At 40.8% G+C, this 21729-nt stretch overlaps 1 protein-coding gene across 8 annotated transcripts in view; it reads left to right on the plus strand.

The window, feature by feature from the left end:
* Positions 1-2229: 2229 nt before the first annotated feature.
* The window catches only part of ANO10 (anoctamin 10), a 211776-nt gene continuing 192276 nt past the window's right edge, over positions 2230-21729 (plus strand). For 3 of the 8 annotated variants that reach the window (XM_070575695.1, XM_070575700.1, XM_070575702.1), the window contains exons 1-4: positions 2657-2843; positions 10276-10428; positions 16406-16603; positions 17775-17909. In XM_070575695.1, coding sequence (XP_070431796.1) covers positions 2798-2843; positions 10276-10428; positions 16406-16603; positions 17775-17909 — 532 coding nt within the window. In that variant the 5' untranslated portion in view covers positions 2657-2797. Of the gene's footprint in view, positions 2844-10275; positions 10429-16405; positions 16604-17774; positions 17910-21729 lie in introns of all 8 variants that reach the window. The other 5 variants (XM_070575699.1, XM_070575697.1, XM_070575703.1 and 2 more) reach the window with 5 other exon arrangements.

A 21729-nucleotide genomic window follows, 5' to 3' on the forward strand; every position in this document is an offset into this window, starting at 1 on the left:
ATCAAAACAAACTTTGTAATGGTCAAATTTTAAAAGAAAAAAGTAAAAGCATGAAATGTTAAGAAGAAACCATGAAAGGATTTTCAAAGTAATCTAAGAGAGGTGAAAGCCTTTCTAAGTATTATGTAACCTAGAAGTAGTAAGGAGGAAAAGAAAAGTTTGTAAAATTGACTAGTCAGATACGAAAAACATCTGCAAGGCCAAAAACAAAATAAAGAAGCAAATAAACAAAACAGCATAAGAAAAGTCAAAAGACCTGACAAACCGAGAAAAAGTTTTGAGAAGAATATCTAAGAAAAGGACTATTTTTACTCTTGTATAAAGCATTTCTATATCCAGTAGAAACTTGGGCAAAATATGTAAATAGATAATTCAAGGAAAATAAAATACAAATGTCTCTTCATTGCTCATAATAGGAGAAATACAAATTAAAACACTTTTTCATCCATCAGATTGATAAATTCCAGTTCTAGCAAAATGGAGTAAGTCCACTACAGCCGATGCCCCCCACTAATTACTACTAAAACCACTGGATGAAATATGAAAAACAACTTCCCAAGGACTCTGAAAAGTAAATAATAGCAGGTGGATTGGGTATGGAACTCAAAACTTAAAGAAAGACCAGTATGGTGGTGGTGAGATTCCCTTTTGTTTTTGTTTTTTTTTCTGCTTTACCTTGGCTTTGACTGGAGGGCAGGCTGAATTGAAGCTGCCTACCAGGCACTACCAGCAAAAAGTCCAGAGAAGCCTGACCATAATAGCCCCAGAGCCAGGAAAAAAAGCTGCTACAAGCTGGAGAAAGTGATAAAAACTCCTGATTGTTTTTCCTTCTCTCTCCTCTGTCCTGAGGCCAGTCCCAGTTACAAAGCTGCACTGCTACAATACAGTGACATGGATGACTGAGGCCCCCAGAGAAAACTTGTCCCTCTGGACAGAGGAAATGGGAAGAGGGACCCTTGTGCAAAGAGTATGGGGAGAATCCCTATTACTTTTTTCTCTCTCTTTTCCCTCAACACTGCCCCGAGGGTAGCCCCAGTTGCACAGAACTACACAACAGATAGAAAGCATCAACAAATAAGAGGCATAAACTGCAAGTGAAGCAATAAGTTTATTTGGGGTCTCAAGAATTGCAATACGGGAGACACAGATTGGGGTAGAAGCTCAAATGTGCTCCTATTATAGGAGAGGACTCAGGGTTTTTATGAGACAAAGGGAGGCAGATGAGGTAAGTCGTATTACGGAAAAATTCATTAGATGCTAGATGTGGTAAGGCTAGGCTTTACTTCATTTATTGGTTAGCGATTTGGTCATCAGCAAAGTCCAGTTTTATCAGTCCTCACAAAAAGGATATCCTTGTCCTTGCTGACTTCTTGGAATGTTGATGGTTTGGTCCAGTTGGAAGATAAAGAACACAAGATGTGCAAGGCAATTCCTCTGAAATGACTTTTAATATGGCCCCACTCATGTCATCTTTCACAAAAGCACAGGAAACTCCAAGAGAACTCTATCTTTCTGGCCAAAAGAACTGGGAAAGGGGGGGTCCTGGGAGCCAGAGAATATGAAGGAAATCTGCCCTTGTGAAGTTTACATTCTAGGGAGAGACTGACAATAAACATAATAATATAAAACGTTAGGTGATGAGTGCTGTGGAAAAAAGAAACAGGAGAGCAGGTAAGAGAGATGGCGGGGTGGGGAGGAGAGCAGGTATTAAATAAGATAGTCAGAAAGGGCCTCATGTGAGAAGGTGGGATTCAATTTCCTTGAGGGAGACGAGGAAGTAAACCACCTCCACAATTAACAAAGAGCTTTCTAGGCAGAGGGAACAGCCAGGACAGCAATGACCCCAGGCGGGAAGTGAGAGGATGTCTGATGAGTTCCAGGAAAAGCAAGGAGATCAATGGGGCTGGTGCGCACGAAAGAGAAAAGTGAAAGAGGTTTTCAGACAGGTAAGCGGGGCGGGGCTGAGGACCCTAGAGACCTCGGTAAGGAATTCGGCTTTATTGGATGGGAGGTTTTAACAAGAAATAGGATTTGGGTTTTTCACTAGCTGAAAGTGAGTTACAACTAAAATGAGACTTGTTCTTATATGTGGAAGTGACAAGAAAATTGTATTCTGGACCTTAAGGGACGGAAAACGGAGAAACACGAAGATGCATATTGTTTTCCCAACCGCTCTTCTAGGCGCTACCCCCTCTCGGTGCGCCAGCCCAGCGAGGCCCCGCCTCCCCCACTTTGGCCCCGCCCACTCGGAGCGACAGTCCAGCGAGGCCCCGCCTCCCCAACCGTGGCCCCGCCCCCACTTGGAGTGACAGCCCATAAGGCACGCCTCTCCCTTCTCCGGCTCCGCTCCCACTCCAGGCGACAGCCCAGCTAGGTCCGTCTCTCGTTTCTCCGGAACCGTCCCTGTCGCATCCCGTGCCCGTTCCGCTAGGCCCCGCTCCCGCTCAGTGCGACACTGCGCTTGGGCCCCGCCTCCCCCGCCACGGTCCCGCCCCCGCCCGCGCGCTGTCACGTTATCGCGCCCCGCAGGCCCCGGCCCGCCCCCTGTCGAGCGTCCGCTGGCCCGGCCTCCAGGTCTCGCCGGCTCTCGGACCCGCCCCCGAAGACGTGGAGCGCCGCGGCGCCTGGTGAGTGGGCCCGGGAGACGCCCGACCCTTTCACTTTCCCCGGCCCAGAGCCTGGTTTCTTGCGGGTGCCTGAGCCCGGGCTAACTGCTGGGGGCGGGACGCCTCCTGGGACTCCTCCCGGCCGGCGCCCTTCCTTCCCAGGGTACCTCCCGGTGCTGGCAATCCCAGGAATGGGGAAGTGGGACCGGGATGGGCGCAGAGGTTCGGGCTGTTCAGGTGGGAGAGGGAGGAGTAAAGGTGATGGGGGGAATGCTAGTCGCGGGTGGGGTCTAGGGGGAGCCGAGGTTTGGGGAGGGTATGTGGTCTGGAGGTGGCGGGTTGAGTGATGGGAGAGATGTGGTAAGGCCGAAACCTGGGGCTGGTGGAGTCAGGATCGGGGGCGGGGGTGGTTTGGGGGAGCTTCGGAGCTATGGGGAGGGAGGTCGTGAGTGGGGGTGGAGGTGGCGGTGAAACACAGTGAAGGGCGTTTTTTGGAAGGACCAGCACAACAGAGGCCCATGATTCACGCTTCCCTTGACGCTCCGGGGAGCAGGGAAGGTTGGGGTGCCTCCGAACGGGTGTGGCCGGAGCGAGCTTGCGGGGTAACGCTCTATCTCACATCAGGGGGAATGGATTTCCAGTCTTTTGACTGGGACACATGTACAGTTTAAGTAATAGATGCAAGTCAGGGGCAGTGCCTGGGACACTGGAGAAATGTGGTTGGAATGGGGTTCGCCTCCTATAGGCTGCTTCTAATTTTCCTGGTGCCTTCACAGCACCAGCGTTAGTGTGCGCTGTCTTGTGTAAAGCCCTATTCCCGCAGCCGAGACAGGGTATGGAGGTCCCAGACTTAAAAAGTACAGTTGAGATTTATTCAGACTCAAAACACAGTTGTATCGCATTTGCTTAAATCCTGCAGAGTTTTAATTTTTAAAAATCTAATCCTGTGGGGTTTAAAAAAAATTAAGTATTATCTGATTACTTTCAATTTAGATTCACACTAACCTAGAGCACTAGACGTTTTCTAAGGGCCGTTCTGTGAGTATGATAAACACTTTTATATTAACTGTGGAAGGTAGATCATAGGTATTCTGACCAGCCATAGCTGAAAGTATCATAGAATTGCAGATGAAGAATGAAATTTCAAAGCTCTAAAATAATGGAAAGAGGTAGAAAAGGCCTGGTAAAATCCAGTGAAACTTTTTTTTCATTGTAGAAAACTTGAAAGATAGAAAAGTATAAGGATGAAAATTGAAACCCATGTAATTTCACCAATCATCCTCACAGTTTGATGCAGTTCTTTTAAATTCCCTTTGTAATTTTTGTGTATTGAAAGGTACATATTGCATAACTGGGGTCATATTGTTATATTACTTTGTATTTTGCTTTTTTCCCCCTGCTCAATATTTTCTTGCTTAGCATTTTCCTGGATCATTAAAAATTCTCCTTAAACATCGTTTTACAATAGTTCATTCTTTTATCCCATATTAGAGTTTCAGCTATGTGTCAAGTCCTGTGCTTGAGGTGAGATTCAGTTTTGCTCCAGGTACATACACTTCTCAAGTGCTTAAATGGCAGCTGGGGGAGACTTTATCAGCCTGTCCTCATCTGCTAGACATTTAAAATGTCTCTAGTTTTTTGCTTTTATAAACAATAAAATCTTTGTTTTTGAGGGTTATCAGTTCAGAATAAGTGTAGTGTCATGTGAGTCCAAAGCTATTATTTTTAATGTATATGGGTTTTTGTGTGTGTGTGTGTTAGAGAATAGGGAATCTTTTTGGATGGGAATCTTTTTGTGTGTGTGTATGGAAGATTAGCCCTGAGCTAACATCCGCCACCAATCCTCCTCTTTTTCCTGAGGAAGATTGACCCTGAGCTAACATCCACGCTCATCTTCCTCTAACTTATATGTGGGATGCCTGTCACAGGACGCCTTGATAAGTGGTGGTAGGTCCGTGCCGGAATCTGGACCAGTGAATGTGGGGCCACCAGAACCAGCGGGAGAACTTAACGCTCCTTCACCGGCCAGACTGGGGGAATCTTTTTTTTACCTTTTTATTTTGAAATAATTTTAGGTTTACAAAAAAGTTGCAAAAATAGTACAGAGTTCCCGTTTGCCCTTCACCTAGCTTCCCCAAAACTTAACATCTTAAGTAACCATGGTATAATTTCTGAAACCAGGAAATTTACATGGGTACAGTTCTATTAAGTTGCTTATTGACCATATTCAGATTTCACTAATTGTCCTGCTAATGTCCAAGTTCCAGTCCAGGATCCTACATTGCATTTAGTGTTAAATGACCTCCTTTAATCTGGGCGCCATCCTAAATAGGATGACCTGGTGCAGACTTGTGAAGTAGAGCAAGCCTGTTAGAAAGCATACATCTTCCCTAACTGCGTATCCAAAACCCTGCATCTTAGAAGAGCACATTTGTCTTCCTTTGCAGTATAAGTAGACTACTGTTGCGTTAAATTATGTCATCAATAAGGTGCCTTTTTAACCTGTTATACATCATTTCTAAATCATCGAGGAGTTACAGAATAGAAGGAGTGATCCAAGCAATCCATGCTCATTACTCCTTTTATTAGGCTATGAATTGGCAATGGGAATATCTCAAAAGCAGAAAGCCAAATGCTGATTCCTGTCTCTGCATATTTTGGAGGAAAGGGTAATGACTTGGTTTAGCGTGACCAGCTTGTCACACTTTTAAAACCCCTCGGTGCAGGGCAACCTTTCCTCCACCCCTCTAGCATTTGTTCTAAGAAATCACAGTACATTTCAGACATTATGCCAGCCAAAAGAAACAAAATCTTGGCAGTATCTGGGGGAACAAGAGTAGACAGAAAGCATGAGTGAGAGGAGGACATATTTTGGTTTCGCCTCACTGGGCAGTCCATGGCAAGACTCAGTTGGGTGATTCTGTGCAGAAGTGGCCTTCCGTCCATGCAGCATCTAGTCAGGCCTGTGCCTGGCTGCTGTGGCCAGGCTTCTTCAGTATGCCGTGTCTCATCTCTCCTCCATCTTTCTGTGGAGTCCTGAGGCCACGAGGTTCCCAGATAGATCCTCCGCGAATGGGCCTCACCAGCTTCCCTACGTGGTTAGTGTCACTGAGAACCTCTCTAGTGGGGTGGGTGCTATGTAAAAGCCGCGTGAATCTAATTTCTTTGTAGGTCTCTCTTTGGCCCTGTATGCAGTTCAACCCATGATAAAGAACAGAATTTGGGATGGCTGTCTACTGATCCTGTGCCCCAGGGCTTATGTAGAACCTGGCTACTCTGTGCCTTATAGTCATTCCTGGCTGCTGTCCTGGCTGACAGTCTGGATAAAAGAGGGAACTTGGCTGTGGTAGCAGAAATCATTCTACCTTGTAGTGTCCAATAAGTCTGTATGTGTTGAATCGTTGCATATTTTTAGATTGGCCCCAACTGGAACCATAAAGCCCTCTTCTGTACCTACACTTAAAGCCCTCATGTCCCCCCGTCTGGTATCTTGGTCTCACGTACTAGTATAAGTGTGCATGGTGATGGCAGAGCAAGCTCCTGTTAAGATCCTCTGGTAAAAGTAGATTGCAGAACTCAGCTGAAGCCAAGGCTGCCATGAGGCTTCTTAATTTCGCCACCTTACACTTGGTATTCATGCCATTGGGCCAGCCAAGGGGGAGAAGTGGGGTTAGAGGAGGCCTGGATTCCACTGACCAGTGAACTGCAACATTGAAAATCTGCCTTACCTGCACCCTCCTGCATGCGGAACACAGAGGGTGGGCAACCCCAAGGAGAGGGCAGCCCCAGAGGGGTGATTGTCCAGTGACAAGTTCCCTGAGCAGGGGAGTCACACTTTGCGTTTTTTACCTCACAATGTGTTATGAGATGTTCTCCCTGTTTGTATAGTTGGATCTGTATCTTAGTAGGAATGCTTCTATTATAAAGTTGTGTCTTACTTTATTTAGCCAATCTGTTGTTGGACTTTCAGGTTGTAAGTTGTTTCTTTCCTGTAAGTAAGCAGGTAAATAAGCAAATAAGTACAGCTATAATGAACTTCTGTATACAAATTTGGTTTAATTATCTTCTTGGGATAAATTCCAAAAATAAATAAGAAGGAAAGAAAGGAAAAAGGAAAACCATAATGAACTTCTTCTATATGCATATTTGATTTTATTATCTTCTTGGCATAAATTCCTAGAAATACCATTGTTATGTTGAATGGTATGAGTTTTTAATGTTACTTTTCATATTGCCACTCTGCTTTCTGGAAAGGTGGTATCAAAATGACAACATCTGTCAGCAGTGTGTGCAAATGCCTGATTTCCTACACCTATGCCAGAACGGGGTTTTGTCCATCTTTCAACTTTGGCAAATCTGCAAAGGGAAAAGTATCTCATTGTTACATTGCATTTCTTTTGTTAGTAACTTTGAACATCTTCTCAAATGTATCCTGGCCACTTGTATTTGTTCTTGTGTGACTTGTGATTTCAGTTTTTTGAAATTTTTTTTGGTGATTTGTAAGAACCTCTTGTATAGCAGAGATAGTGACCCCCCCTTTTTTTTTTGGTGAGGAAGATTGGCCCTAAGCAAACATCTGTGCCAGTCTTCCCCCATTTTGTATGTGGGATGTTGCCACATATGGCTTGATGAGCGGTGAGTAGGTTCCCGCCTGGGATCCAAACCTGAGAACCCAGGGCTGCTGAAGCAGAGCAAACGAACTTAACCACTATGCCACCAGGCTGACCCCAGGGATAGTGACACTTTCCTCTGCACTACATTGGAAATCTTGTTATGGGTGTACATTGAGTAATGAAAGGCATGTAGCATCTCAAATGAGAATAAATCAATGAGCAAATATTTATTGTGAATTTCTAGATAGTGCTCATATACATGTTTAGAACTGAAACCTGCTTGTAGTGTCTCAGAAAGATTGTTTTTTGGTCTGGAAATTGTGAATAAGATGGGCCTTTTATTGGTCACATCAGGCAATGCATAAATGCTAACAAACTGTGACCTTTGTTGCATGGCCACGCATGCTCTACTGAACGCTTTATTGTTCCCTTAACCTAACCATTCTTTCCTCCTTTGGTATTTCTTCACTCACAGTCCGTTCTTCCCATGTCTTAGGTTGGAAACCTTGGAGTCATCCATGTGTCTTTTCCAAGTTGAAGGCTGTCTGGTTCTCAGCCTCCCTTCCCAGAAAGTTAATTCCCCCTCTTCAGGCTGCCCCTCCCTCTTGGGTTATTGCTCTTGTACTTAGCCCGTGTGTTAGAATGATTTGATTAACACCTGCTTCTGCTCTTACACTCGACCTCAAAAGCAAGAGGTAGACCTTATTTACGTTTGTACTTTCAGATTCTCTGACGACTTGGCTCATAAATGATAAATGTTTGTTGTATTTGATATTTCCATCTGAAAAGTGATGATGCTAAGCCTCTATAGTCTACTGGTAGATTAACATTTTTTCCAAAATTTCTGTTATAAAAAATTTCAGAAGTTTTGGGGAGTTGCAGGAATACCGTGAAGAACATGCGTATTCTTGCCTCTTAGTTTTGCCTGTTGAGATTCATATCACTCTGACACACAACTAATACTCTGCTCAGAAACCCATAGTGACTTCTTACTGGCCAAAGGTTAGATGTAAAGTGTAGCCTTTGTTATCCTTACATGGTCACAGCTTGCACAGTTTTGCCCCTCTGCTCTGGTCAGGTCAGTCTCATTGTTCTTCTCTTATGCTGTCTTTACTCTTGCTTCACTGACTTTACATGTGTTATTTCCCAGTGTAGACCATGCTTCTCTCTTTGTTTGATCGAAATCTTTTACACATTAAGTGTTCTGAGTTCCCGTAGCTCTGATTGCTCTCTGTTATTCTTTCATTCTGTATAATTCCGGGCCACATTATTAGGTATTTGGAGGTGAGCTCCAGGTCCTACTTTGATCTGATTTCCTTCATAGAGCCTAGCATGCTGACACTTGATTTGGCTGGTATCTTTAAATAGCATTCCTGATGTATTTGTAGTATAATTTGAATCCAGCATTGATTTAGAATACCTATGTTGCCCCATACAAACCTTATACTCTGTTAGAGAAAAACAAAAACTGACCAGTCCCTCTGCTTCATCAGCTTGCTGCAAGATGGTGATTTCCCTAAAGGAAGGAAAGATGTTCTGTGGTGTTGGTTGCTCCTTTTGTGATTGTTCCCAAGAATTGATTTGCACTTGTGCTTTGGAGTCATTAAAACTTCCATCAAGTACTAAGTTAGAGTAAATAAGTCTAAAGTCTGAAAATTACCCCTGTTGAGAATCACTGTTAGAGTCACGTGAGAAATCTTTTAGAGAAAGGCCATAGGCCTTAGTAATGATGCCTTTTGTGGGTCTCCAACATTTTTCAAGCTTGTGTCTACGAAAATAATCCATAACCAATCTATAAATGAAAATTTGGGTGAGTTTATTCTCAGCTTAAGTCTGAGGATTATAACCTGGGGCCTTTCTTCCCAAAGGAAGAAAGGGCACCAAAGAAGTGGGGTGCACAGAGTGGTTATACACCCCCAGAGAGGATGTTTCACATAGGATTGAAATGTCCCTTTTACAGTAGTTGCCAGACTGCTCTGTCGGCACAGCGATTGATGGAAACAGCAGGTAGGTCTTCTGTCTCAGTGAACACAGCAGGGTGGCAGTCTGTTGTCTCCAGCTGAGTGGTCACAGGTGAGCTGGGTGGTCAAAGGTGATTGCAGCAATCAGTTCCTAGCCTAAGGAAAAATGCTTATCCCTAAGGAAATGCTAATGTCGGGGGAAGTTGCACCTTTATCTCAGGGGCCTTTGTTCTGGCCATAGGAAATGTCTAAGCAGATATGCAATACGTGCTCAATAGCCACAGTCAGGCCCTTTTGGAAAAAACAAAGTCAGGCCGAATTAGGTTTATACCAAATGGCTTCCTCATATACTCCAATATCCTATTGCTTGCCATTTTTATTTGTCACTTGGGAATGGAGATAAAGATGATATCCTTGAGAGAGAGAAACCAGGAAAGCAAGCTGGTGCTGGGAGATCAGCTCCATGCTGAAACATGCGATTGGCCTGTGCCGGTTGCCTGCTCATAATGAATTGGCAACTCCCATTGTTCACTGGACAAAGCCCAGTTCCCTTGCTCCCAGGGGCCCTGGTTAGATTCTAGCTCACTCCCATCCTCATTTCCTCCATGCATAGTTAATGCTTCAGCCATACCAAACTACTTGTATTGTTCTGAGCCTGTTGGCTATTTTCCATCATTATTTTGTAGGGGATACTATTTCCTCTATTTAGAATGCCATCGATTGTCTGTCTGGCAAACTAATTCATTTTCCTAAATCCTGTTCAGGTGTCACATCCTTTGTAAATACTCTTTTACTCCTCCTGTGTGAGAGCACATTTGACACTGCTGTCCTTCACTTACCTGGATGTCCCCCCTGCTGTATTCTGAGCTGGTTACGGAAAAGGATGATGTTCTGTTGGTCTTAATACAGGACCTAGCTAGCACAGGTGCTTTGAACCATTGGTTGAGCCTGCCATATAACCCATGTGGATCATGAGAAATTTTCTTTTATCTTGGAGCCAGAATTAGGTGTAATTAAGAGAGATGCAAATATAGTCCATATTTTTCTCTTTTCCATAATAACCTATGTTTGCTTTTTATTTTTTTAAATTTTCAGCAAGTTTGTCAAAGATGAAAGTGACCTTATCAGCTTTGGATACTTTCGAGAGTTCTTTCACACCTTTGGTAGTCATAGAGCTTGTGCAGGATGTCAAAGAAGAAACCAAAGAATGGCTGAAAAATAGAATTATCGCTAAAAAGAAAGATGGAGGTGAGTAAAATAAATAATACTCAGACTTAATCATGCTCAGTGACTACAAATGTATTTTCAAATGTGTTTTACAGTTTTTTTCACTGATATGTTTTTAAAATTAATGTCCATTTCTTGGCTCTTTGTAATTTATCTAGGACTTGAAAGGAGCTATTAAATCGGCATTAGACTGTAAGCAACATGAGTGATTTTGTTCACAGCTGTAAACTCTGCTGAGCACAGAGCCTGGTGCATAGTAGGTGTTTAATAAATATTTATCAAATGAATGAAGAAGTATCTATTGAGTGTTCTTTGTGTGTCAGTTATGGTGCTAAGGGAGAGGGAAAGCCAGTCTGCCCGCAAGGATGTTACCGTCAGGGTAAGGAGACTGAGTGTTAGTGGGTGGAAATTGAAGTGACAGAAAAAAAAAGTGAAAGAGCTGGCACAAAGCAGTGCATGATACTTGTAAGTGAATCGTATGCATATTTGCTATAAAAATAGAGAGAAGAAAGAGGTGACACTTTGGTGATGCTTTTTGGGCTGGCAAGGGATGACTTTAAAGAAGAAGCCAAAGTTTAACCTTCTCCTGAAGGGCGGGAAGGGGTCTAGATTTGGGTGAGAGGACGAACATTTTATATGAGCAGACACTTCATGAAAGTACGTAAAACAACATCTAAAACTTCAGTGTGTCTCCAAACACTGGACCAAACTTAGGTTCTTTTTAAAAAAGATTTTTGAGGGGCCAGCCTGGTGGTGTAGAGCACTCTGCTTCGGTGGCCTGGGGTTCACAGGTTGGATTCTGGGCACGGACCTGTGTACTCTTCATCAGGCCATGCTATGGTGGCATCCCGCATACAAAATAGAGGAAGCTTGGCGCAGAAATTAGCTCAGTGACAATCTTCCTCAAGCAAAAAGAACAAAAAAAAGGATTTTGGCTGTAAACTGAAATACTTTCCTAAAAATAGAACTTTGAATCAAAGTGGAATTTTTAATTTTTCTAAAAAGAATTGACCCAAAAGAAACTTAAAAACAAGTATACCTACTTGCTGAACTCTGAGATGTTTTGCTGGACCAGAGTTCCTTCTTTAAAATTCCTGTGGCGTAAGAACACTTTCAGTGTCTTAGACTGAGAGAGTCCAGTGTATCCTAGGCTGCTTCTCTGCTCATTCTGTGGCTTTAGCAGGACACACAAGGATGGGGAGGGCATCGACATCTCCCTACACTGCAGGACAGTCATAAAAGAACATTCCAAAAAAAGTCTTCTGCATCTTTCAGGCAAAGGTAGTAGTGGATTTAACGTGCGTGTTTATTTTTATTCTCTTCCAAATTCCTATTAAAGTGACAAAAGATTTTTTTTTAAAGATGTAAATCCACACTGACAAAGAAGAAAGGAGAAGATATAACAGCAGCACCAATTGAAAGCTAGAAAATAAGTGGATGAGTTGTAAAGAACTTCTCAGACTTGAGAAAGCCAAAGCTGCAGCTGGCAGGAACGAAAATTGAGATGCGCTTTAGTTTGCACTGCAACATACTCCTAAAGACTCGGGAATCAGTGACTCTTGGGGGAGGTGGAAATAAAAGTGGTACTAAGCAAAATAAAAGAATTTGCTGAAATCTATTTAAGAAATAGTTAGGGGCTGGCCTGGTGGCGCAGTGGTTAAGTGCGCATGTTCCGCTTCATCAGAGCGGGGTTCGCCGGTTTGGATCCTGGGTGCGGACATGGCACCACTTGTCAAGCCATGCTGTGGCAGGCGTCCCACATATAAAGCAGAGGAAGATGGGCACAGATGTTAGCTCAGGGCCAGTCTTCCTCAGTAAAAAGAGGAGGATTGGCAGCAGATGTTAGCTCAGGGCTAATCTTCCTCAAAAAAAAAGGAAAGAAATAGTTAGATCCTCAGATCCCTTCCAGGTTCTGCCACCCCAGCAGAAGGCTCTGCTTATTATTCTCTCAGAGGGTCAGATGCATGGATTTTGGTGTGGGGGTTCTGTGCACAGTTGAAAACAGAAAATAGGCTACTTAAAATAGGGTGATAACTGAATATTGTCACCCCTATCCTCCACCCCACCAGTCTCACATCTAATTTAGTTTCCAAAATGTTAGCAGCTAGATTCGAATCTAGGGAAGGAGGTTGGATAATCTTTCTTTAGGGAATCTGACCAACTCAAGACAAAATAACCAAAGGTGCAGAAATCAGAGAGTTGCCCATGGAAATGACCTGGCCAGACTACCTTGTGTTAAAGGCGTTCTTTGATGAGCGCCGTCTGAGCCTTCAGAACTTCTGTTTAGCTTCTTAGAAGCCCTTTGTTGAACAGGAGCCTACAACGAAAGATCACGAGGCATCTGAGGAGAGCCCCTACCATGAAAGAGAAAGCTAAAACCAAACAACAGACAAAAGAAGCAAACTACACAGGAGGGGAAAACCAAAAGAGAATAAAACTCACTTCTCAGAGTTATGAGAAGATAGAACATCTCTACATCAAGAGTCGGATATTATAAAATAATCATTTAGGAAAAAAAGCAGCTCTTATAAAATGAAAATATGAAAGCAACACTTAAACTCAGTAAAAGAATTAGAAGATAATTTTGGCAAAAACCTCCAAGAAAGTAGAGCAAAAACGTAAAGAATTGGAAAATATGAGAGAAAAAATAAGGAAAATAGAAAACTAGTCCAGAGGTTACACATCTGAATAAAAGGAGTTCTAGAAAGGGAACAGAGGAAAAGGAGAAGAAATCACCCAAGAAAATCTCCAGGCTGATGCCACCGTTTTTCAGATTGAAAGGGCCCACTCAGTGCCCAGCACTGTGGGTGAAAATCGCGCATCATTGGAAAGTTTCAGACCTCTGGGGACGGAGTTTCTTCCAGGAAAAAGACAATAGGTCAAATATAAAAGATCAGACTTCTTAACAGAAACCTTGGAAACGAGAAGTCAGTGGTGTAACATCTTCATTTCTGAAGGAAAATGGTTTCAATCTAGAATTTTGAACCCATCCAGCTGCCAACAAGGTGTGAGGGCAGAGCAAAGCGAGATTTCACTAAGATGCTGATGTTGATAGGATTTCTCTCGTGTCAGTGAGTTGAGAGAAGACTTAAACATTGGCAGAAAGCTTGGGGGATTGACTTACCAGTAAATACGTAACAAACTAAGCAAATGGTGGAATAAGACAGTTAACAGTTTAGAGGGAAAAGGAAAGTTGTAGGAAAGGAAAATCACAGCGTACCGTAAGGCTCAGTTATAAATAACATGTCATAATAATGAAAAGGATGATATAACTAGATTGTGAGATTGGGGCGATGGGAATGGTGGATGGAGATGCTGAAGGTGGGCAGAAAAGAGCTAAATCCTCATTTGCCAAGGCTTAAAACTGAAAAGTGAAGAAATAGCTCTATAGGCATGTTGTTTGGTGACATGACAACAAATAATGGGAAGTTGTTATTGCTGAACAATTTGAAAGTCGTTGCCTCTGGGAAGGTAAAGTGGCGGAAGGGAGATGGGGACTGCACCTTTTCAAAATGAGATATTGACAAATGGTTCTGTGTGAAGGTTACACCAATTTATACTCCCCTGGGAATGTCTGAGTACCTTTCCCCACACCCTCACTGTGTCAGTTTGGGTCTTCTCAGCAAGAGATGCCAAGATGGGATTTGATGCACAAGAGGTTTATTGAGGGAAACGTTTGTAGAAAGGTAAAGGGGGAGGAGGAGTAGACAGAGAGAGCCTTCAGACTGTGGTATAGGTCTGACACTTGTGAAAGGAGAGGAAAGGAAGGAGGCTTGAACAGGACAGTTCTGAGAAAGGATGAGCCAGGCCCAGCATTGCCCTTTAGAGGAAACCTGTGTTGAGCAGGAATGGCCTTATTCCAGTGTCCCCTGCATGCTCAGCCAATGAGCGGGAGCAGCTAGGGGAGTATGGTGTAAGTGTGAAGGTGCTGTATTCAAAGGAGGCAGGTGTCAGTCAGCTCTGCTCCTCGCATCAGATTCTGTTGAAGGGAGATCTGGATGGAGTGGGGCACTTCCATGGCTACTAAGCACACCAACCTATTGGTTATCAAACTTTTGATCTTTGCAGTGTGAGAAGTGAAAAATATCATATTAGTGTCGTTTTTGCACTTACCTTACTATGAATGAAGTTAAGGATTTTATATTTAAGAGCTGTTTGTATTTTCTGTACAATCATGCATCGCCTCCTGACGGGGATACGTTCTGAGAAACTCGTCATTAAATGATTTTGTCATTGTGTGAACATCAGAGTGTGCTTACACAAACCTGGGTGGTATAGCCTACTACACACCTAGACTATCTAGTACTAATTTTATGGAACCACTGTCGTGTGTGTGGTCTATTGTTAACCGAAATGTCATTATTGCAGCACCTGACTATAAACTGAATATATCTTTTATTTTTTATTAAAGACTTTAATACCTCTATTGTAAATTACCTAAATGGTAGTGCCATAAAACATTAATCTTAATATATTAATCCATTTGGCAAGTGAAATATAAATTCTGCTCGTTATCCTGTTACCATGAAATTAGTATTTTAATAATGCTTGTGAATGCTCTCTAGAAGGTAGATAGTAAAGAAATATTTGTACCTTAAAAAATTTGATCTAGGTAGAAATAAAAAACTAGAAAAATGCTTTTTCTCCATAGTCTTTTAAGTAATTATTACATATATAATAATATCAAATTACAACATCTACTCTTTTTTGTTGTTGCTGAGGAAGATTCGCCTTCAGCTAACATCTGTTGCCAATCTTCGTCTTGTTTTGCTTGAGGAAGATTAGCCCTGAGCAACATCTGTGCCAGTCTTCCTCTATCTTTTGTATGTGGGATGCCTCTACTGCATGGCTGATGAGTGGAGTAGGTCCGTGCCCGAGATCTGAACCCGTGAACCTGGGCCGCTGAAGCAGAGTGAGTGGAACCTTAACCACTCGGCCACGGGCTAGCCCAGCATCTACTCTTTTTTTAATTGAAGAATAATTAACATAAAATATCTGATTAGTTTCAGGTATATATCATAGTGATTTGGTTTTTGTATACATTATGAAACGATCACCATGATAAGCCTAGTTACCATCTGTCACCATACAAAGTTATTACAATATTATTGACTACATTCCCTCCACTTTATGTTACATCTCCATGACTTCCAGTTATTTATTTTCTAACTGGAAATTTGTACCCTTAATTTCCAACAACATCTACTCTTAACATTTTGGAAACCTATTTAAGAAAAATACCATTAAACCTGATTGAATGTAGAAATTTATGAGAAAAACCATATAGTTATAGTCCGATGTATTATGTTGCATTTGTGGCATTTTTACTGGGCTATTTCACTTAAAATTAATTTTCTTAAATGTTGGTCTGTTTTTTTTTAAAGATTGGCACCTGAGCTAACATCTGTTGCCAGTCTTCTTTTTTGTTTTTTCCTTCTCCTTCTTCTTTTTTCCCAAGTCTGCTGGTACATAGTTGTATGTTCTAGTTGTAAGTGCTTCTGGTTGTGCTGTATGGGATGCCACCTCAACGTGACATGATGAGTGGTGCCGTGTCCGTGCCCAGGATTCGAACGAGCGAAACCCTGGGCCGCCAAAGTGGAGTGCATGAACTTAACCACTCAGCCATGGGGCCCGCACCTGGTCTGTTATTTTTATATTAAGAAACTGTATCCTTTTGCTGCATATTTTAACTTGGTTCAATTTTATGCCTAAAGCTAGTAAATATTGCATTCTTGTCTCATATCTATTTCTAAATTGAGTAACTGGTAAGCCACTTATTGCATTTTTCAGTTTTGACGTTTATTTCAAAAAGCCATAAAGAACTGCCATCCCCAACTTACTTATATTTTTTATTTATTTGGAAGATGGATTTAAATTGTTACTATAATTCATTTTCCTTCTACCAAACTAGAAACTAATATTTATTTAGAAGGTTTTTATTTTTGAAACTTTTATGTGGGTCTTTGTCTGAGATTGTGCTTATCTTTTGTTTTTGAAGGCGCCCAGCTGTTGTTCAGACCACTGTTAAATAAATATGAGAAAGAAACACTAGAAAATCAGAACCTCTATCTCGTTGGTGCCTCCAGGCTTAGACTGTTACTGGGGGCAGAAGCAGTGGGGTTGGTGAAGGAGTGCAACGATAACACCATGAGAGCCTTCACCTACGGCACCCGGCACAACTTCAAAGGGTTTGATGGTGAGTCCCAGGATTGTTTCTCTCAGAGCAGTTTATCCCAAAGAAGTTTTTGATGCATAGATCAGGGGTCAGCGGACTTTTTCAGTAAAGAGCCAGATGGTAAATATTTTGGGCTGTGTGGGCCATACCCTCTCTCATAGTATTCAGCAGTGACATTGTACAGCAAAAACAGCCTTAGGCTGTAAGAAATGAACTGTGTAAGAAATGTGTTCCACTAAAATTTTCCTTAAAACACCAGGTGGTGGGCCAGATGTGGCCCCCGGGCCTCACTTTGCCACTCCTGGAATAGAGGAACGTAAATTAGGCTGACACGTGTAATTTATTATATTATTCTCTTCTCATTCTTAGAATGGTGAATGTTCACTAGCTTAATATAGAAATCTTATAATAAGAAATACAGTAGTAGTTCAGTATCGTAGAATCCCCATGTCCTGGTAGGGTAACTCGTTCTGCTCTGGCCCTGTAGTGGGTTCCAGAAGAGAACAGCTTCTGGAAGGAACTGAGGAAGCCAGGTGGCCGTGACAGCAGAGTGGGAGTTTGGCTTCAGGCTCAACCTGGTTCCTTGCTGGGCTGTCAGAGTTAGAAGATGTGGTTAGACTTCTTCAGATTCGCTGACTCTAGATTTTTATATCTTAGAGAATAAATGATCAAGGTGAAATTCATCTCATTAAAGAGGATTCACCTGTCAAAAAACAACACTATTTTCTTGTCAGTCTTTTTCCTCCCTCGTTTGTGAGAGGGATCTTCAAGTCCAGAAGGGAATGGCCTGGGCTTGAGAGTTTGAAGGAGGAGAATTTGCCACACAGGCAAACTTCAGTTCCATCCCTAGTTAAAAATATTGTTAGAATTAAAGAACATATTGCCTTCTGCTCATTGGCATTAAATGACATCAAACAAGTGTCTGCCATTTGGATGTTTGTACCATATTATACAATAACCAGTACCATGAAGAATTGTGTTATGTGAATGCATAATAGAATGTTTTTATTCTTATAAAACATCTAAGGAGCTTTATGTTCTGTTTAATTTACCAGTCTTATACTTTGCTTTCTCCTTATTTTAATTATTTATTGTTTAATCATTATTTTTATAATCCCAGGTTATTTGAATATTGATAATTTTATTTTAGCTATTACTGAGAAAATAACTGGAAATTTTTCTTTTGTTTTAGATGACAATGATGATTTCCTCACAATGGCAGAATGTCAATTCATTATCAAACATGAACTTGAAAATCTCAGAGCCAGAGATGAAAAAATGATCCCTGGTTACCCCCAGGCGAAGCTGTACCCAGGAAAATCATTATGTGAGTCAGTATGTCAGCCAGCTTCGTGAACACACATTCTAGTGCAATGACTTTGTCTTAGTAGACATAAATAACAAATTATAGAGGCTTTATTTTTTTTTTATTACTGAAGAACTTACACAACTTTATAATTTATTTTTTCAGGAATATATATTTTGCCTTTAGATCTATGTATTTGTCCTGTATGGTTCTCTACTTCTTATTTATCAAAGTCTCACAGCATTCAGTTAGCTTAAGATTTAGTGTGAACACGTATACATGTTACTCAGTTAAAACTAGCAAAGTTTACTTTGTGCCCAAACATTGTACCATGATGAAAACCTGTGGAGGAACAAACATGGGAGTCATGGTCTTTTTCTGGAGCATTCTTCCCATGTCCTCTCGTCTCACTGGGCATGAACACATGCCAACATAGAAAGGCTTAAGTAGATTTGCAAAGTGACATAATACCTGAATGCAAATTAGCACTTTGCAACTTTTCGATTTCGAGTAATTCCGTTTGAATGAGATTACTAGTTTGCAGAGTGAAAATGTTGACTCCAACGTGTAATTCAAACTTTGCCTCAGACCAGGTAGTGGCAAGGCCTCAGAGCAGTTTTGCTATCTCAGACACACTTAAAACATGCCAGCTTCTGTGTCTGCTAGTCTGGTTGCCTTTTAATAGTCAATATAATACTACCTTCCACTCTTCACTCAGGAGGACAGATGCCCAGGAACCAGTCCATATTCAAATCTTCCCAGTTGTCACCAAATATGTTTTAGAGCTGATTTGTTCCAACCAAGATCTAGTCAAAGATAGCCCTTTTTGTTTGGTTATTTTTATCTCTTAAGTTTCTCTCTCTCTCTCTTTTTATTGTGATAAAGTACACATAGCATAAAGTTTCCTATCTTAAAGATTTTTAAGTGTACAGTTCAGGGGTATTAAATACATTCGTATGTTGTACAACCATCACTGCCATCCGTCTCCATAGCTCCTTTCATTTTGTCAAACTGAAACTCTATACCCATTAGACAATAACTTCCCCTTCCCCCGGCCCCTGGCAACCACCATTCTACTTTCGATCTTTGTGATTTTGACTACTGTAAGTATGTCAAATAAGTGGAACCATGCAGTATTTCTGTCTTTGTGACTGGCTTATTTCCCTTAGCATAGCGTCCTCAAGGTTATTCTATGTTGTAGCATATGTGAGAATTTCCTTCCTTTTTAAGGCTGAATGATATTCTATTGTATGCATATACCACAGTTTGCTTATTCACTCATCAATCAATGGGCACTTTGGTTGCCTCAACCTTTTGGCTGTTGTGAATAATGCTCCTATGAACTTGAGTATACAAATATACCTATGAGCTTTGAGACTGAGATTTCAGTTTGTTTGGGTGTTTACTTAGAAGTGGAATTGCTGGGTGATATGGTAATTCTATTTTTAAGTTTTTGAGGACCCTCTGTACTGTCTTCCTCAGCGACTGTACCATTTTACATTCCCACCAACAGTGTGCAAGCATTCCAATTTCTCCACATCCTCGCCAGCACTTGTTATTTTCTGATTTCTTCATAGTAGCCCTCCTAATGATGTGAGGTGGTATCTCATTGTGGTTTTGATTTGCATTTCCCTAGTGATCAGTGATGCTGAGCATCTTTTCATAGATTTATTGGCCATTTGTGTATCTTCTTTGGAGGAGTGTTTATCTAAATTCTTTGCCCCTTTTGAATTGGGTGGTTTGTTTTTTGTTGTTGTTTTATTCTTTATGTATTCTGGATATTAATCCATCAAATATATGATTTGCAAATATTTTCTCTTATTCTGTGGGTTGCCTTTTTACTTTGTTGATACTGTCTTTCAATCAAAATTTTAAAATTTTCATGAAGTCCAACTTATCTATTTTTTCTTTTATTGCCTGTGCCTTTGGTGTCATATCCAAGAAATCATTGTCAAATCCAATGTCATGAAGCTTTTCCTCTATGTTTTCTTCTGGGAGTTTTATAGCTTCAGGTCTTCTAATTAGTTCTTCAATCCATTTTGAGTTAATTTTTGTATATGGTGTGAAGTAAGCATCCAACTTTATTCTTTTGCATGTGGATGTCCAGTTTTCCCAGCACCGTTTGTTGAAAAGACTGTTCTTTCCCCATTGAATAGCCTTGGTAGCCTCGTCAAAAATCATTTGACCGTGTATGCAAGGATTTGTTTCTGGGTTCTCTATTCTATTCCATTGGTCTGTATGTCTGCCTGTATGTCACTAGCACACTGTTTTGATTACTGTGCTTTGTGGTAAGTTTTGAAATCAGGAAGTTTTGTTCCTCTTTTTCAAGATTGTTTTGGCTATTTAAAGTTCCATGGAATTACATATGAATTTTAGGATTGGTTTTCTGTTTCTGCAAAAGACATTCTTGGGATTTTGATAGGGATCGCTTTGAATCTGTAGATCGCTTTGGGTAGTATTGACATCTTAATATTAAGTTCCATGAATTTAGGGTGTGTTTTCATTTATTTATATTCTCTTTAATTTCTTTTAGCAATGCTTTGTTGTTTTCATTATACAAGTCTTTTCTCCCTTAGTATTTTATTCTTTATGATGCTGTTGTAAATGGAATTGTTTTCATAATTACTTTTTCAGATAGTTTATTGTTAGTGTATAGAAATGCAACTGATTTTTGTATGTTGACTCTATATCCTGCTACTTTGCTGAATTCATTTATTATCTCTGACAGTTTTTTTGTATAAAATTAAGTTTTCTACGTATAACATAATGTCATCTATGAACAGAGATAATTTTACTTCTTCCTCTCCTATTTGGATGCCTTTTATTTCTTTTTCTTGCCTAATTGCTCAGGCTAGAACTTTCAGTACTATGTTGAATAGAAGTGGTGAAAGTGGGCATATTTGTCTTATTCCTGATAGTAGAGGAAAAGGTTTCATACTTTCACCATTCAATATGATGTTTGCTGTGGGCTTTTCATAGATGGATTTTATTATGTTGAGGTAGTTTCCTTTTATTCCTAGTTTGTTGGGTGTTTTTATTATGAAAGAGTGTTGAATTTTGTCAGATGCTTTTCCTATATCAGTTGAGATGGTCATGTGTTTTTTTCCCTTCATTCTGTTCATATGGTGCATTGCAGGCATACCTCAGAGATGTTGCAGTTTTGGTTCCAGACTACTGCAATAAAGCAAATATTGCAATAAAGCAAGTCACATGAATTTTTTGGTTTGCCACTGCGTATAAAAGTTATCTTTACACTATCCTATAGTCTGTTAAGTGTGCAGAGCATTATGACTAAAAAAAAGTACATACTTTAATTAAAAAAATACTTTATTGCTAAAAATTTATTGCTAAAAAATGCTAATCATTATCTGAGCCTTCAGTGAGTCAGTCTTTTCGCTGGTGGAAGGTCTTGTAAAAAAGCAATATCTGCAAAGCACATAAAGGGAAGCACAATAAAATGAGGTATGCTTGTTCATAGATGGATGTTCATATGCTGAACTATCCTTGCATTCTAGGAGTAAATCCCATTGTCATAGTGTGTGATTCTTTTAATATGTTGCTATATTCAATTTGCTACTGTTTTGTTGAGTATTTTTGCATTAATCTTCATAAGGGATGTTGGTCTGTACTTTTTTTGTAGTGTTTTTGTCTGACTTTGTATCAGAGTAATGTCATATCCAAGTAGAATGTCATATCCAAGTAGGAATGTCATATCCTTGTAGAATGAGTTAATAAGTGTTCCTTTCTCTTCAGTTAGGAAAAATTTGAGAAAGATTGGTATTAGTTCTTCTTTAAGTATTTGTTAAAATTCACCAGTGAAGGCATCAGGTTCAGGGTTTTT

Source organism: Equus przewalskii, chromosome 15 (assembly GCF_037783145.1).
Source record: "Equus przewalskii isolate Varuska chromosome 15, EquPr2, whole genome shotgun sequence".
Taxonomy (NCBI): domain Eukaryota; kingdom Metazoa; phylum Chordata; class Mammalia; order Perissodactyla; family Equidae; genus Equus; species Equus przewalskii.